Source organism: Dothidotthia symphoricarpi, assembly GCF_010015815.1.
Source record: "Dothidotthia symphoricarpi CBS 119687 unplaced genomic scaffold P153scaffold_25, whole genome shotgun sequence".
NCBI classification, from domain to species: Eukaryota; Fungi; Ascomycota; class Dothideomycetes; order Pleosporales; family Dothidotthiaceae; genus Dothidotthia; species Dothidotthia symphoricarpi.
The window spans coordinates 164580-177476 of NW_022985032.1; the positions used below are offsets into that span (position 1 = coordinate 164580).

Genomic DNA, 12897 nt, shown 5'->3' on the forward strand with positions numbered 1-12897 from the left:
TAAGAACTGCAAAGCCGCCCGGAATATATGTCTTTCATCTTTGTTGCTCTCAACTCGAAGTCTCTCCACACAACGTCCACTCCACTTCTCATACACATTCCAAAAGTCGCTCGCAAACATGGTTGCTGAAACCGAGGAACACTCTCACCATGCCCTTCCCATTGAGGTCGAGGGCGAGGACAACATGCGCAACAGGCCGGCGGCTGGTGTAAGTATACACTGTGAGGACTTGGCACGGCCACTAACAGATATAGATCTCGTATTTCACACCCCAGCAAGATCCACCAGCTGGTACCGCGATTGGAATGATAGATGGTAGCTCTGATATCCCAAAGCTCTTCACTCCACTCAAGCTCCGGGGCCTCGAGATACAAAACCGCATAGCGCTTTCGCCACTGTGTCAGTATTCCGCCGAGGATGGCCACACAACAGCATGGCACATGGCTCATTTGGGTGGCATCATCCAGCGTGGCCCTGGTCTTAGCATTATCGAGGCTACCGCAGTGCAATTCGAGGGGCGAATCACCCCTGAAGACTGCGGTCTCTGGAAGGACTCCCAGATGGAGGGTCTCCGTAAGATCGTAGAGTACGCCCACTCGCAAAACCAGAAGATCGGCATCCAACTCGCGCACGCTGGTCGCAAAGCTAGTACAGTAGCACCATGGTTGAGCAAGGGAGACGTTGCTACAAAAGAGATGAACGGCTGGCCGGACAAGGTATACGCGCCATCCGCGATTGCTTTCAACGACAACCACTGCCAGCCTAAGGAGATGACGAAAGAGGATATCGAGAATTTCAAGACCGCTTTCAAGCAAGCTATCGAGCGTGCACTGAAGGTCGGTTTCGATACTATCGAGATCCACAACGCTCACGGATATCTCCTCCACTCATTCCTGTCACCAGCCTCCAACAAGCGCACAGACAACTACGGTGGATCCTTCGAGAACCGTATTCGACTAACTCTTGAGGTTGTCGATCTTGCCCGGAAAACCATTCCAGACGACATGCCCCTCATCCTGCGCATCAGCGCTACCGATTGGCTCGAGGAGGCTGGCGTCGAAGGCTGGACCCTCGAGCAGACCGTCAAGCTCGCCGAGATCCTTGCAGACAAGGGCGTGGATCTCCTCGATGTTTCTTCTGGTGGTCTTCATGAGAAGCAGCACATTCACGGCGGCCCCGGCTACCAAGAACCATTTGCCAAGGCAGTCAAGGACAAGGTTGGCGACAAGATGCTCGTCGGCACTGTTGGCTCCATTACCGACGGCAAGCAAGCGAACGGGTATCTTGTAGATGACAACTTGGATGTGGCGTTTGTTGGACGCATGTTCCAGAAGAACCCAGGACTTGTTTGGTCGTTCGCCGACGATCTTGGTGTTGAGGGTCGCTGGGCTAACCAGATCCGATGGGGCTTTGGTGGCCGCGGTAAGAAGTGAGTTGAAGTCCCTTACAAGTCGACTGTTGAAGGCGCTGTCATTTGATTCTCTTCGATGCACGAGGCAGCTACAGATTAGAGGATATATGTTTTGGCTTAGAACGTAAAGTAGACAAAGATGGATTAGAATCTAATACAATTTCACAGAGCTGATAAGCCTGCACATGGCCCAAGAAACGAAGCTGCATTCACCATGAACAAGGATGGATAGTGACTTACAGGGCTTGGACGGCTTCTTTCATGCTGATGTGACTTCATTCCTCTTTAGATGATATTGATGTCAATACTCTAAGTGAATTCTACCTTATCATTATTATACAAATGACCTGTTAGATCGCCCTTGAGAATCAGTTTCTTGAATCTTCGTTACGTGGGCATCCATCGTTGTTGATTGGATTGTGGTGCGCTCCTTAGGCCCTAGGTTAAAAGGGAGTCCGTAATTGCTGATTGGCTGTCCGTTTTACGGACAAGAATTCACCGTTGCCATTCTATATCCGATGCACAAATACACGTATCTAAGCAATCCTACAACTTGGTTATCTGAGGTTTGCGCGCAACTATAACTTGTTCACCACGACAATCTCACGTCTGATAGAGTAATGCCTGCGCCTTGGCATGACGTCGCCGGATGGAATGACGCGACGCTCAGCGGCCGAGCATAGATAGGCAGATTACGACTCACCGACTTTACGACTTACTGTAGTGACAGACCATTAAACGCGATCGAGACTTCATACCAACAGCCTCAAGCTCAACAATGGCGACAGCAACCCTCGTCGGCTCCACAGGCCTCGTCGTATGTCTCTCCGCATCCTCGACGATACCGCCGATCTAACACCTCCAGGGCTCGAACATCCTCACCAGCCTCCTTGCGCACCCCACCTTCTCCGCCGTCTACGCCTACTCCCGCCGCGATCTGCCCAACGCGTCTGGGTCCACAAAGCTCAAGCCCCTAACATCCACCGACACCGCCTCATGGCCGTCCCTCTTCCCCCCGTCCGCAAAGATATTCTTCTCCGGCCTCGGCACCACACGCGCAGCAGCCGGTAGCGTCGACGCGCAACGCGCCATCGACTACGACCTCAACCTCTCTCTGGCCAAGGCAGCAAAAGCCGCGGGCGTAGAAACCTACGTGCTGATCTCGTCTAGCAGCGCAAACAGCGCCAGCAGCATGGCATACCTCAAGATGAAAGGCCAGCTTGAGGACGGCGTCAAGGCGCTGAATTTCAAGCATACGGTTATCTTGAAGCCAGGGGTGATTCAGGGCACACGCACGGAGTCGAGACCCGCTGAAGCTGTGGTTAGGGGAATCGCAGGTGCGCTGAGGAAGTTAAGCCCCATGTTGACGGACTTCTGGGTACAAGATGCGGCGGCGATTGCTAGAGCAGCGGTACATGCGGGCGTGCAATGCGTGGAGGACAAGAGAGAGCCGGGTGTTTGGGAATTGGGGCAGTCGGATATCGTGGCTTTGGGGAAGCAGTAGGATTGGAAACTACATGGTGGGTAGCACATGAGGTGCATGCAGTGAGGTAATCGTGAGTAAAGGACGTGTCATCTCGAGATACATTTGGGTTCCCCGTGACTATGTGGCACATGCAACGAACCCACTATCGACCGCGTCTGCTGAAGAGCCGCGTCGCTCTGAATATTTTGTCCTACCCGGCCTCGTCATTCCACATACGACCATAGGACGTTGAAAACAAGGCTTCCCGTTCGCTCAGCCCTATTTAAGCAACGTACCGGCGGATTAGTAATTTCGTGGGTGACCAGAAGTGAATCCCCGCTGTTGTATGTATATCTTTTTGAAGTTTTTGCACTTTGTGTTTTTTGCCCGAGCAAAAGTGTGGGACGCTAGAACCGATGGGGTCAAGCGTAGCGGATATGGGCCCAGACGAAGAAGGTGCGGTCATGACATGCGTTGCGTCCAACCCACCAGATGATTACGACTATCGATATACATTTTTTGCATGCTTCAGGCAGTGGACAATTCAACTAGAGCGTTAACCTGATAACTAGAGCATCGACTTGATAGAAGCCTGGGAGCATGAGGCGACGATTGAGATATTAGACCAAAGTCATTTTCCGAGACTTGAAAACTTTCCAGATCGGCGCATCATCCCAATGTAAACGTCGTTGACGAGGTCTCTCAAGGCTCCTGCTAGACTTTTCATTACCGGTAGCTTATCCTCAGGGCAGGTCAGATTTCGGTTGGAATACAATGCAGCAACTTTGTACCAGCTCGAGTAACGGTCCTCTCTTCCCTCTATCCGCTTAGTAGGTATTGACTTCGCCAGGAGTATCGAAAACTCCATGGGCCTGGGGAGCTTGTAACCTGGATTCTCAACTCCCTGCGAAGAAACCCATTCGGAATAGATCACTTCTTCAGTGAGATACAAAGTCCGAGTGGAGAGTAACTTCTCCTGTAAAGTCCATTCCCTCTTGCTCCACTGGCAAGTAGAAAGATGAGCGGCCCCACTTGTCTCAAGGGGGTACCGGAAGTGGATGCTGGCTGTTTCGTTCATTGAGCGCGAACAAGAAGGCTGAACCTCTCTGGAAGTATGCTCCAAGATTGCTCACGTGTCGAATGACACGAAATAAGACAACGATAGAAGGACTTTGCCCTTACAGGTAGAACTAGTGATACTGTACAGTGGGTAGAAGGAGCCACAGTCTAGCTGCATAAGGTTTATACTTCTCGTCTAAACACGGCATTGCGCTCATCAAAGGTACACCATGGTAAGCTTCTAAAACTTACATAGATTCAGACCAGTCCCCCAGCATTTTCGCAGTGATATTGCTACCACCACAAACAATAATGACTACCTTACTTTGCCGTTGCAAATTAGGCAAAATCTCCTTGAGCCTGCCGTTGTAGCACAATGCCAAACTTACACCACACGCTGCCTCTACCATGATCCGCTCGTCGTCGGCAAAACGTACACAACCTTCCTTGGCGACAGAATCTGACAACACAACGCTACGAACTGAATTGCGTTGGGCATAGGCAAAAGCTTGAGATGCAACAGTTCGAGCACCTAAGGTTGTTGCGATGCTGGTTATTGCGGGAAGCGTAGACAATTTCCCTTTCTCGAGAGATAATGCGAGTGAATGAGCTCCTTCAGTCTCGACCGCAAGAACTCGAAGGTTGGGATGGTTGACATTCTCAAGTCCTCGCATGATCCCGCAAAAAAGACCACCGCCGCCGACACTGCAAATCAAAGCATCTGGAGGTTGACTGCTAGGCCCAAGTTGCTTAAAAATCTCCTCCACCATGGTAGCGTGGCCATCCCAGATCTCGCTAGCATCGAAAGGCGGCACATAAACAGCGTGTTCGCCCTTTGCGTTTGCCAGGGGAATAACAGTCTCTTTTAAGAAGCCATCGGCTTCCGCCCAGGAGTCACCGTGCTGAATGACTTCTGCTGCACCTGCGGCACGCATCTTAGCAATCGTGTACTCGGTCGTACTCATCGGTACGATAATAGTCGCAGGTGTTCCAAGTGTGACAGCGGCATGCACACAAGCTAGTCCAGCATTTCCGCCGCTGGAGCTATAAAAGTGAACTGCTTCGCGTTCCTCTGTATTCGCTGTTTTGGCAAGATGAGCAAGGAGGAAGTTGCCGATACCACGAGATTTGAAAGATCCCGAAGGTTGTAGATTTTCGAGTTTTAGATAGATTTGACTACGAGACATCTGAGTACTTGACGTATTGAGTATCTAGATCGACTTACCAGCCTGCATGCTTCGAGAGCAACGTGGAATGGATCAATGGGGTTTGTCTCCACGGCTGAGGTAAGTCCTGCTGAGCATCCGCCATGGTGTCCAGAGTCATGGCGTCGTGAACGCGGAAAGTCGGCGGAGATTCGTCTCAAATGTGGGCGAAGACGTCTTCCCAGCCAATGCGCTAATCAAGGCCGCTGCTGATGTCTGGCGCGTTCGATAAAACACTTTGTATCGTTTCAGTTCTGCGGTTGTGTTGGAAGGCTCGGTTCGCGATGGCTCATGGTAGCGATTCCACGGTATCCACTATTACATTAGGATTAGCGTTGTTTATGTCTATTTGTCTATCCTTCCATAGTAATTATATAAATTTTGCTTCCCAGTTGAACGTTGAACAGAGATACAAATATTGGCAAACTGCAACAACTGTGCTACCAGCTCAGCTAACGACATTATTAACAAATTTTAAGCAACGAAGCATACCCGTATGAATCAGATGAACAGAAACAAGACAAGGTTACAGTGGTCATGTCTGTCTAGGAGCAATGTTGTCCGCAACATTTGGTCCACTCTCACCTTGCCAATTTACATACGACCATAGGTCAAGGAATACAAGGTTGTTCGGGCAACGTACCGGCGGACACAGAACGTGTAGCCACCTAAGACTATACCTACTCAGGGGCAGATCACACTTATCGGCGATGGTGTCTATATTGATATTATCTACCTGAGGATTGATATTTTGTTGGTGGCTCCAACATGGGACATATTATAATTACAAAGTCGTAGCATTAGCAAGGATAACATCTGAAGCCTTCTCCGACACCATGTAAAGTGGAAGAGCCAGATAAGTACCCGGGATTTTGGGAAAAGAGGAGGCATCAACAACACGGAGACCATCGATACCGCGAACCTTGAAATCGCCATCAAGAACGGCATTCTCGTCGTCGTCCGCACCGATTGGGCAAGTACAAGACGCGTGGTGACCCCAGGCCTCGTATTTGGCGAACTCCTTCCACTCTGCATCGGTCTGAACCTGCTTACCAGGCCAGACCTCCGTGAATTTGCCGTCTAGTGGAATGAGATCCTCAAAAGCCTCTCGACCGTACTTGAGCCCCTCCACAATGGCGTCAAGATCCTCATCACCCCCGACATCGAAGTTACGCTTGCGTATCTCTGGTACAACCTGAGGATCAGCGCTCTGCAGGGTAACAGTGCCAGCGTTGTTGCGAGATTCGGCCTTGAGCGTGAGCCAGGTCCAGTGGTTAGAGCCGTTTGTAGCGTTCTCAAAGTAATTGGGGTAATAGCCGTTAAAGTAAGCGGGCCAGCCAGCGACTAAGAGATCCGCGTTGCCGTTGATCGAGTTACTAGCCTTCTTGGTGATGGCGAGTGCGACACCGTTGGTACCATATACTCCCTTGGCGATTGGAAGGGTCTCCCACTTCTCAAGACAAGGATCGTTATCGGTTTTAAGGAAAGTGCAGTCCTTTACTAGAGCGAGCTTGCTGGGAGCTTGACCGACGACGGGGACCTCGTAGCGGTCCTGAAGGTTCGTCCCAACACCAGGAAGCTCCTTGACAACTTCGATGCCGAACTTCTCGAGCTCGGCCCTAGGGCCAACACCCGATAGCTTCAGGATCTGGGGAGTGTTGAAAGCTCCAGCAGACAGGATGACCTCTCGTGTAGCAGTGACAGCTCCCTTGGTGCCCTTGCCTGTTGCAGCTCCAGACTGGCGGCGGGGATCTGCACCATAAAGAGATTTGCCAGTGAGGAAGTTGACGCCAGTAGCTCTGGGCTGGCCCGTTGTACCCTGATCGAATCTTACGGTGGTGACTAAGGTGTTGAGCTGAATGTCAAGATAATACTTGCGGGTGCCGTCGTCGTTCTTAGCATTGACAACCTCGTGGAGGAAGTCGACGGGTCCAGCACGCTTGCTCTCGGGTACATTTACGGCTATGGGAATCTGCCATAAGCCCTCAGTAGAGTCACGAGACGGGCTTGGGTTGTTGATGTCACGGAGCAGGACCTGAGCAAGCCCAGTCACGGTAGTGATGAGCGAGCCGATAATGTTTTGGCCCATAGCAGTGGCAGCAGCCAGGACCAGAGAGAGGACTTTGAAATCCTGGACAATCAGGGTCAGGTCAGTGACCGAGGTCTCAAGCCAACCACTGAAGCCGTGGCCGACGATGCTGCTAGGCAAGTAGCGGGACTTCTCTAGGCGCTCAAAATACTTGCGCATGTTGTCAGGAGCCCAAGAGGCGTCACCTGTGATGTCCTGAATGTACTGCCAATCGCTATTGTAAGGGTAGGTGGTGATCAGGGCATTGATGCTAGAGCAGCCACCAAGGGAACCAGCACGTGGGTACAGCGTGCCGAGTGGAGTGGCACCTTCGGGTGGATTAGCACCAGTGTAGCGGGAGCCATCAGACAATTCGTAGGTGAGCTTGGTGTCCCTCTTCAGTTCTGTCTCGTCGTCGAAGTGTTTCACGAAGTAGTCCCACCGCATGGACTCAGTCTCGCTACCAACGGCATGCAGGGCAGGGACGGTATACTCGGTGGTGTTGGTTTGGTCGTCACCAGCCTCAAGCAGGAGGACTCTGTGGCCGGCAATGGCTAGTCTAGCGGCGAGAGGAGCGCCACCGGGACCAGAGCCGACTACCACATATTCATAGTCTTCAAGAGTGACATCGGTGGTTGAGTTGTCGAGGGCACGCTTCACGTTTGCGCCACGATAAGGCGTATGCTCAGCGCCGTTACTGTAGTCAAGTTAGCACTCAGGAATTCGACCAGGCCGTCCCGAAGGTTGCAGACGGAATGGTGACCATACATGATGCGTGCAGAAGTAATCCAGCTCAACAGGGAAATGACAGACAAGGTCTTCACAACAATCATTGTTAAGGACCTGATTAGTAAGGAATGACAGGAGAATTAGAAATATCGGGGTTTTCCTGGTGGATGAAAGAGCGACTGGAAAAGTGTGTGGTTCAGGCAGAGACGCTCATATGCTGTGTTTATACCGACCATCACAGCTCGAGGACGTGGCAGCATGACGAGCCGGCCCGGTAGGGGGAGTGGTTCGGAATAGAGATCGTCGGTACATGCACGTTTGTCTGTGCCTGGAAGTGGCTACTCATGTCGCGCTAGCGCACGTGCCTACCCCTACTCCTGTCATATTCACTGTACCCCAGCCGTCCGTGCAAAAGTTACTAGCCTGATACGGTTGTTTTAGAGAGCGATCTCGAGGGTCTGAACTTCGGGCCTTTACAGCCTTACCCACTTTTCTTTGTGATACAGTGTAACCTCGGGATCAGCAAACCTGCAGGATACAGGCACACTAATGGGGGTTAACATATCCTGGCTCGAACGTGCTATCTTTCTCACACATAAGCAATAATCCTCGCGTGGGCAATCTTTCCAGACCTCTGTCACACAAGCTTGCTAACACACTGAGGTATATGTGAGAGGTCGACAAGGTATAGAGTTGTCCTGACAAGGTGAAACTTTGCTGTGATCTTACCCCCTGATTTACCAAGACTCTTTTACGAACAATCGCTGTGGGAGAACACATCGAAGTAAGCAAGATCCTTGTCAGATAGTGCCCCTTGCTCATTTTGAGGTTACACTGTGGATCCTACAAGAAAACGTACGATTTTGACAGATTATTTGAGCCGGCCCGAATACGGTTCTGGGGTAGTCTCGAGGATTCGAAATCCGAGAGCTGACTGTAGAGACGCGTGGTAGGAAGATAGTTTCCCCTCTTGAGCTCCCTTACATTGAGTCTTTGTAGCGAGGAGGTATCGTACCAGGGGAGCTTCAAGATGCTACAAACGCGACTCAGTCCCCACTTCTCTCCGGCACTGCCCAGGGCTTGTTTGATTCTCCATCTTTCCAATTGTCACCGACTCTTCATCATGTCTCCACCATACTCACCAAATCAGGCGGTATCTACCCACTACCTGGTTTGTCTCTATACCGGGGTATATGCACAAACCACTTCGTTGGATGCGCGTACATATCCGCTCTGTGGTTGCGGCCCTTTCTGCCCAACTGTTGAGAAGGTTTACGAATTTTGCCATTTAAGACATCTTCGAGAAGTCAGATATCTGTATAAAAATTTACTGTTTGGGTGTCGGCGTAACTTTCATTGTTCAATCACTTGAATGAAAAGCTGGTGTCATTACCGTCAACTTGAACTTGAGTAACATCGATACGTCCACCCAACTCCCTTTGTTTCGACTCGTCTCTCTTGGTCCGGCATCAGATATTTCTCACAAAACAACCGATCATGAGATTAGGGTCTTTGATCGCCTTCGTGGCCGCCTTTGCCACGTCCGTAAGGGCCCAGAGTGTCCTTCAACAGTTGGCAAAGCAGATGCCCAGTTGCGCTGTACGTTCCCATACCTCATTACAATGGTAGAGTTTGTCGGCTAACCCCACTATGAAGGTGGCTTGCATCACCGAGGAACTGCCCAAATCGCAATGCGCCACGAACCTCACTTCGGAGTGTCTATGTACCAATGTCGCTTTGAAGACTGCCGTAGCCGCTTGCACCTTGCAGACTTGCAGCGTTTATGAGACTCTTCGTAAGATCAACCCTGCAATACGCCTTTCGACAACACACTTATCAGAATACCAGAAACCAAGAACGTTAACAGCCAAGGCTGCGGTGAGCCCGTTCGTTACAAGGGCGATCAATTCATCATTATTGGTATCACTGGCATCATTTTCGCCGTTGTGGCTTTCGCATTGAGAATGGCTGCAAGTTTGGGAAGAGATGGTCGTCCACTAGGGTGGGACGATGCTACCATGGCTGTGGTCGTTGCGCTTGCAATCCCTCCTGCCGTCTTCGCACCTATGCGTAGGTTATGATATACAATTCAATGCTAGATCGAAAATGCTGACAGGTGAACAGTGGTTGACAACGGACTGGGACGCGACATATGGACGTTGAAGGCCGACCAGATTACGAACTTCCTCAAGTTGTTCTTCATGGGAGAGATCTTTTATGTCCTTGCCCTCGGTATCTCCAAGATCTCAATACTCTTCTCCTTCCTCCGCGTCTTCCCGGCCAAGGATTTCCGTATGCAGGTGTACGGCGTGATGGGTCTATCCGTAGCCTTCACGGTCGCCTTCTTCTTCGCAACCACCTTTCAATGTATACCTGTCAGCTTCGCTTGGACCACCTGGGACGGCCTGCATGAAGGTAGATGCAACAACGTACACCTCCAGGGTTGGATCTCCGCTGGTATCAACATCGCTCTGGACATGATTGTTATGATGCTACCGCTGAAGCACTTGTGGAACTTGAACATGAACCTCAAGAAGAAGATCATGGTCATAGCCATGTTTTCGGTGGGCATTTTCGTCATCTTCACCTCGTCCATCCGCTTGTACTCTCTCGTCCATTTCGCCAACTCGAAGAACCTCACGTGGGACTATGTCGAAGCTGGCTACTGGAGTTTGATCGAGATAGATGTTTCCATATTTTGTGGATGCATGCCTGCCCATCGAATGGTCTTTGTGAAGGCGTGGCAAAAGCTAGAAACGACTTACAACTCAAGCAAGGCCAAATCGACAAACGTTTCCGGGAATTCGAATTCCACCAACTCCAGGGTGACAACGACCAGTAAGATGAGTAGAACATCGGTCAAGCCAATCGCGGGAGACGAGAGCGATTTTATACCATTGGTAGATGTCGAAAACGAATCGCACTCGGATCAGAAGTCAATGGCTTAAATTGATTATACATCAAACGATGTACGCCGAAGCGTCCACGATCAAGCTTGCTGTGTACAATACTTGTAGGTCACGTCGCTAGACTGTGTCCAGTCAAGATTCAACGCGACGGGCAGGACGACGCAGGCGAAAGAGCATGGTGAAAAATTGTAATCCTGGCGAGAACAAATCTCTCCAATGGAGAGGGTACTGTCTTGTGGGATGCATACATGTGATTGGGGTTGGCGTAATTTATGATGGCGTTCTCAAATATTCTTCAGCGTAGCATTTCGAGGCCTGTCAAAATGGTCTCTGGATGTTCTTTTCTCTTGAGCTAGACAAAATTTATCCAGTATATTTTAGTAGTGCACCATATCTTCTAGATGAAACCAATTGTTGTGCAATCCCTCAGCAAGCGACTCAATCAGCGATGCAAACGACTCTCAAGCGTCCGATTACAAGGCAAACAGACAATGGCCAGTGATAACATCCGAATGGACGTAAAGAACATTACCTGGCAACGCGAGGATCATGGCCGTCGCAAAAGTCGGTCTTCCTGCTGTGACTTTTTCCTGAAAAAACTGCGGGGTAACTTACACGATGCAGTACCCGAGTGTGCGGTTCCAGGGAGGGGTACGGCGGCTCTTTTTGAAATGACGAGTCATTGGATGGCTGCGGCTTCCTCGACCCGCTGAAGTTGGCCTCAAGGTTCGGCTTCAGCCGGACTGCTTCATGGTCAAGAGAGACGAGCATTCCGTTCATGTGCGCGTTCGAGCTAAGTCTTAATCATACTAACGTGAAACAGACCGCGATAACCTTCGGCAAAACTTGCCTCCCCTCGACGGTGTTTTACAATCTCTTCAGCATATCAGACCTTTAGTAGTATCCCACGCTCCGGTGAGATAAACCCGCGGATTTTGCAGCCAATAGAATCGCGTAGCACAAGTCTAAGGAACATCAAAACTAAACCTTTACACCAAAAAAAGCTCTAACGCAGGGCATAACACTGTCTTGCCGACGCGCTTTAACTAGCTAATAGCCAGGCCAAAATCCACAGGTTTATCTCACCAGAGCATGGGATAGAGTAAGTTGGTGTTGAGTTAATTGATAGTATCAAAGTGAAGTTCGTGACGTTTGCTAAACGCCGACTTACCGGCGCCAAGCCCTGCTCTGATTGGTATAAAGTCGGGCCGAAATCCGCGGGTTTATCTCACCGGAGCGTGGGATAAGTGGGTACTGTGGCTTCGCGGCAACGTAACGCACACAGACCCCTACAGGCATTACTACTCATCAATGCGCCTGCGCTTCTTCTTACTTTGACCAGAAGGAGCATACAAGGATCATGCACTAACAAGGCCCGGGACGTTGTAGCTACTTGACTCGTTACCATCTTGACTCGTCAATTCTCCGACCAACTCCCACCCGTTGACGCGTCCACTTCCTATCTGGCCGCAATACAACCGTCTGCAACTGGGTTTGGTGAGTGGTGATCGTGTCGCCAGGTTGATGATTCGGCAGTTGGATGTAAAATAGCAAACGTGCTGAAAAGTTGACCGTTTTTTTTAGTTGCCGCTGTCTAGTATGAACGGACAAGGATGAGCTTTCTACACACAAGGCATATGCATGCCTCTCCAGTAGCTTTAAGCGCAGCCACAGGTGTGTTCAGTCTGGTACAATTTTCCTTCACAACACCGATTTTCTTTTCCAAAAGTGAAGATCGTTGAGTCATGCACATTCTTGGTTCCACTTCGACACCAATCTCCCTTCGTGGTTGTCCGTTCGCAGTAAAACTCAATCTGGCATAACTCATCCCAGCCTTACAGGCCCAAGGTGCCAGTGAACTATAATACGGCCCGATGAGTGACCTGTTGATCGGCACTAACCCAAGAGCAGGGTAGTATGTGAGAAATTCGGATTCGAGATCAGCATTACACTTCCTCACTACAGTCTCATCTTAATCTTACTACTTACCTTCTTCAGTATTGCTAGTCATGGATCTGCGTTATCTTCCGCAGACGAGACTCGGTCGTGTA

General features: G+C 50.4%; 6 protein-coding genes across 6 annotated transcripts, besides 1 other annotated feature; 3 read left to right on the forward strand and 3 right to left on the reverse strand.

The window, feature by feature from the left end:
- Positions 1–118: 118 nt before the first annotated feature.
- Positions 119–1433, forward strand: P153DRAFT_303481 (FMN-linked oxidoreductase; the record flags this gene model as incomplete). Its single annotated transcript, XM_033664517.1, has 2 exons — positions 119–208; positions 255–1433. The coding sequence occupies 2 exons, from the start codon at positions 119–121 to the stop codon at positions 1431–1433; spliced, it is 1269 nt and encodes a 422-aa protein (XP_033518285.1).
- Positions 1434–1919: 486 nt separating this feature from the next.
- Positions 1920–3134, forward strand: P153DRAFT_371222 (NAD dependent epimerase/dehydratase family protein-like protein). The gene is made up of 2 exons (XM_033669214.1): positions 1920–2228; positions 2277–3134. The coding sequence occupies exons 1-2, from the start codon at positions 2190–2192 to the stop codon at positions 2913–2915; spliced, it is 678 nt and encodes a 225-aa protein (XP_033518286.1). The 5' UTR covers positions 1920–2189; the 3' UTR covers positions 2916–3134.
- Positions 3135–3159: 25 nt separating this feature from the next.
- Positions 3160–3342: a sequence feature (Protein overlapping with rRNA (P153DRAFT_371223, KAF2123893.1) was converted to a misc_feature.).
- An 82-nt stretch (positions 3343–3424) lies between these two features.
- On the reverse strand, positions 3425–4068 carry P153DRAFT_140835 (uncharacterized protein). The gene has a single exon (XM_033662105.1). The coding sequence runs from the start codon at positions 3952–3954 to the stop codon at positions 3508–3510; it is 447 nt and encodes a 148-aa protein (XP_033518287.1). The 5' UTR covers positions 3955–4068; the 3' UTR covers positions 3425–3507.
- Positions 3887–5395, reverse strand: P153DRAFT_401456 (serine family amino acid catabolism-related protein). The gene is made up of 2 exons (XM_033671906.1): positions 5161–5395; positions 3887–5111 (listed from the first exon to the last, which is right to left on the reverse strand). The coding sequence occupies exons 1-2, from the start codon at positions 5259–5261 to the stop codon at positions 4184–4186; spliced, it is 1029 nt and encodes a 342-aa protein (XP_033518288.1). The 5' UTR covers positions 5262–5395; the 3' UTR covers positions 3887–4183.
- Positions 5396–5924: 529 nt separating this feature from the next.
- Positions 5925–8041, reverse strand: P153DRAFT_351429 (GMC oxidoreductase; the record flags this gene model as incomplete). The annotated part of the gene is made up of 2 exons (XM_033666342.1): positions 5925–7905; positions 7977–8041. 2 exons carry the CDS (start codon positions 8039–8041, stop codon positions 5925–5927), a joined length of 2046 nt encoding a protein of 681 aa, XP_033518289.1.
- Positions 8042–9434: 1393 nt separating this feature from the next.
- P153DRAFT_302951 (uncharacterized protein) lies at positions 9435–10885 on the forward strand (the record flags this gene model as incomplete). The annotated part of the gene is made up of 4 exons (XM_033664481.1): positions 9435–9536; positions 9594–9732; positions 9786–10007; positions 10062–10885. 4 exons carry the CDS (start codon positions 9435–9437, stop codon positions 10883–10885), a joined length of 1287 nt encoding a protein of 428 aa, XP_033518290.1.
- Positions 10886–12897: the final 2012 nt, after the last annotated feature.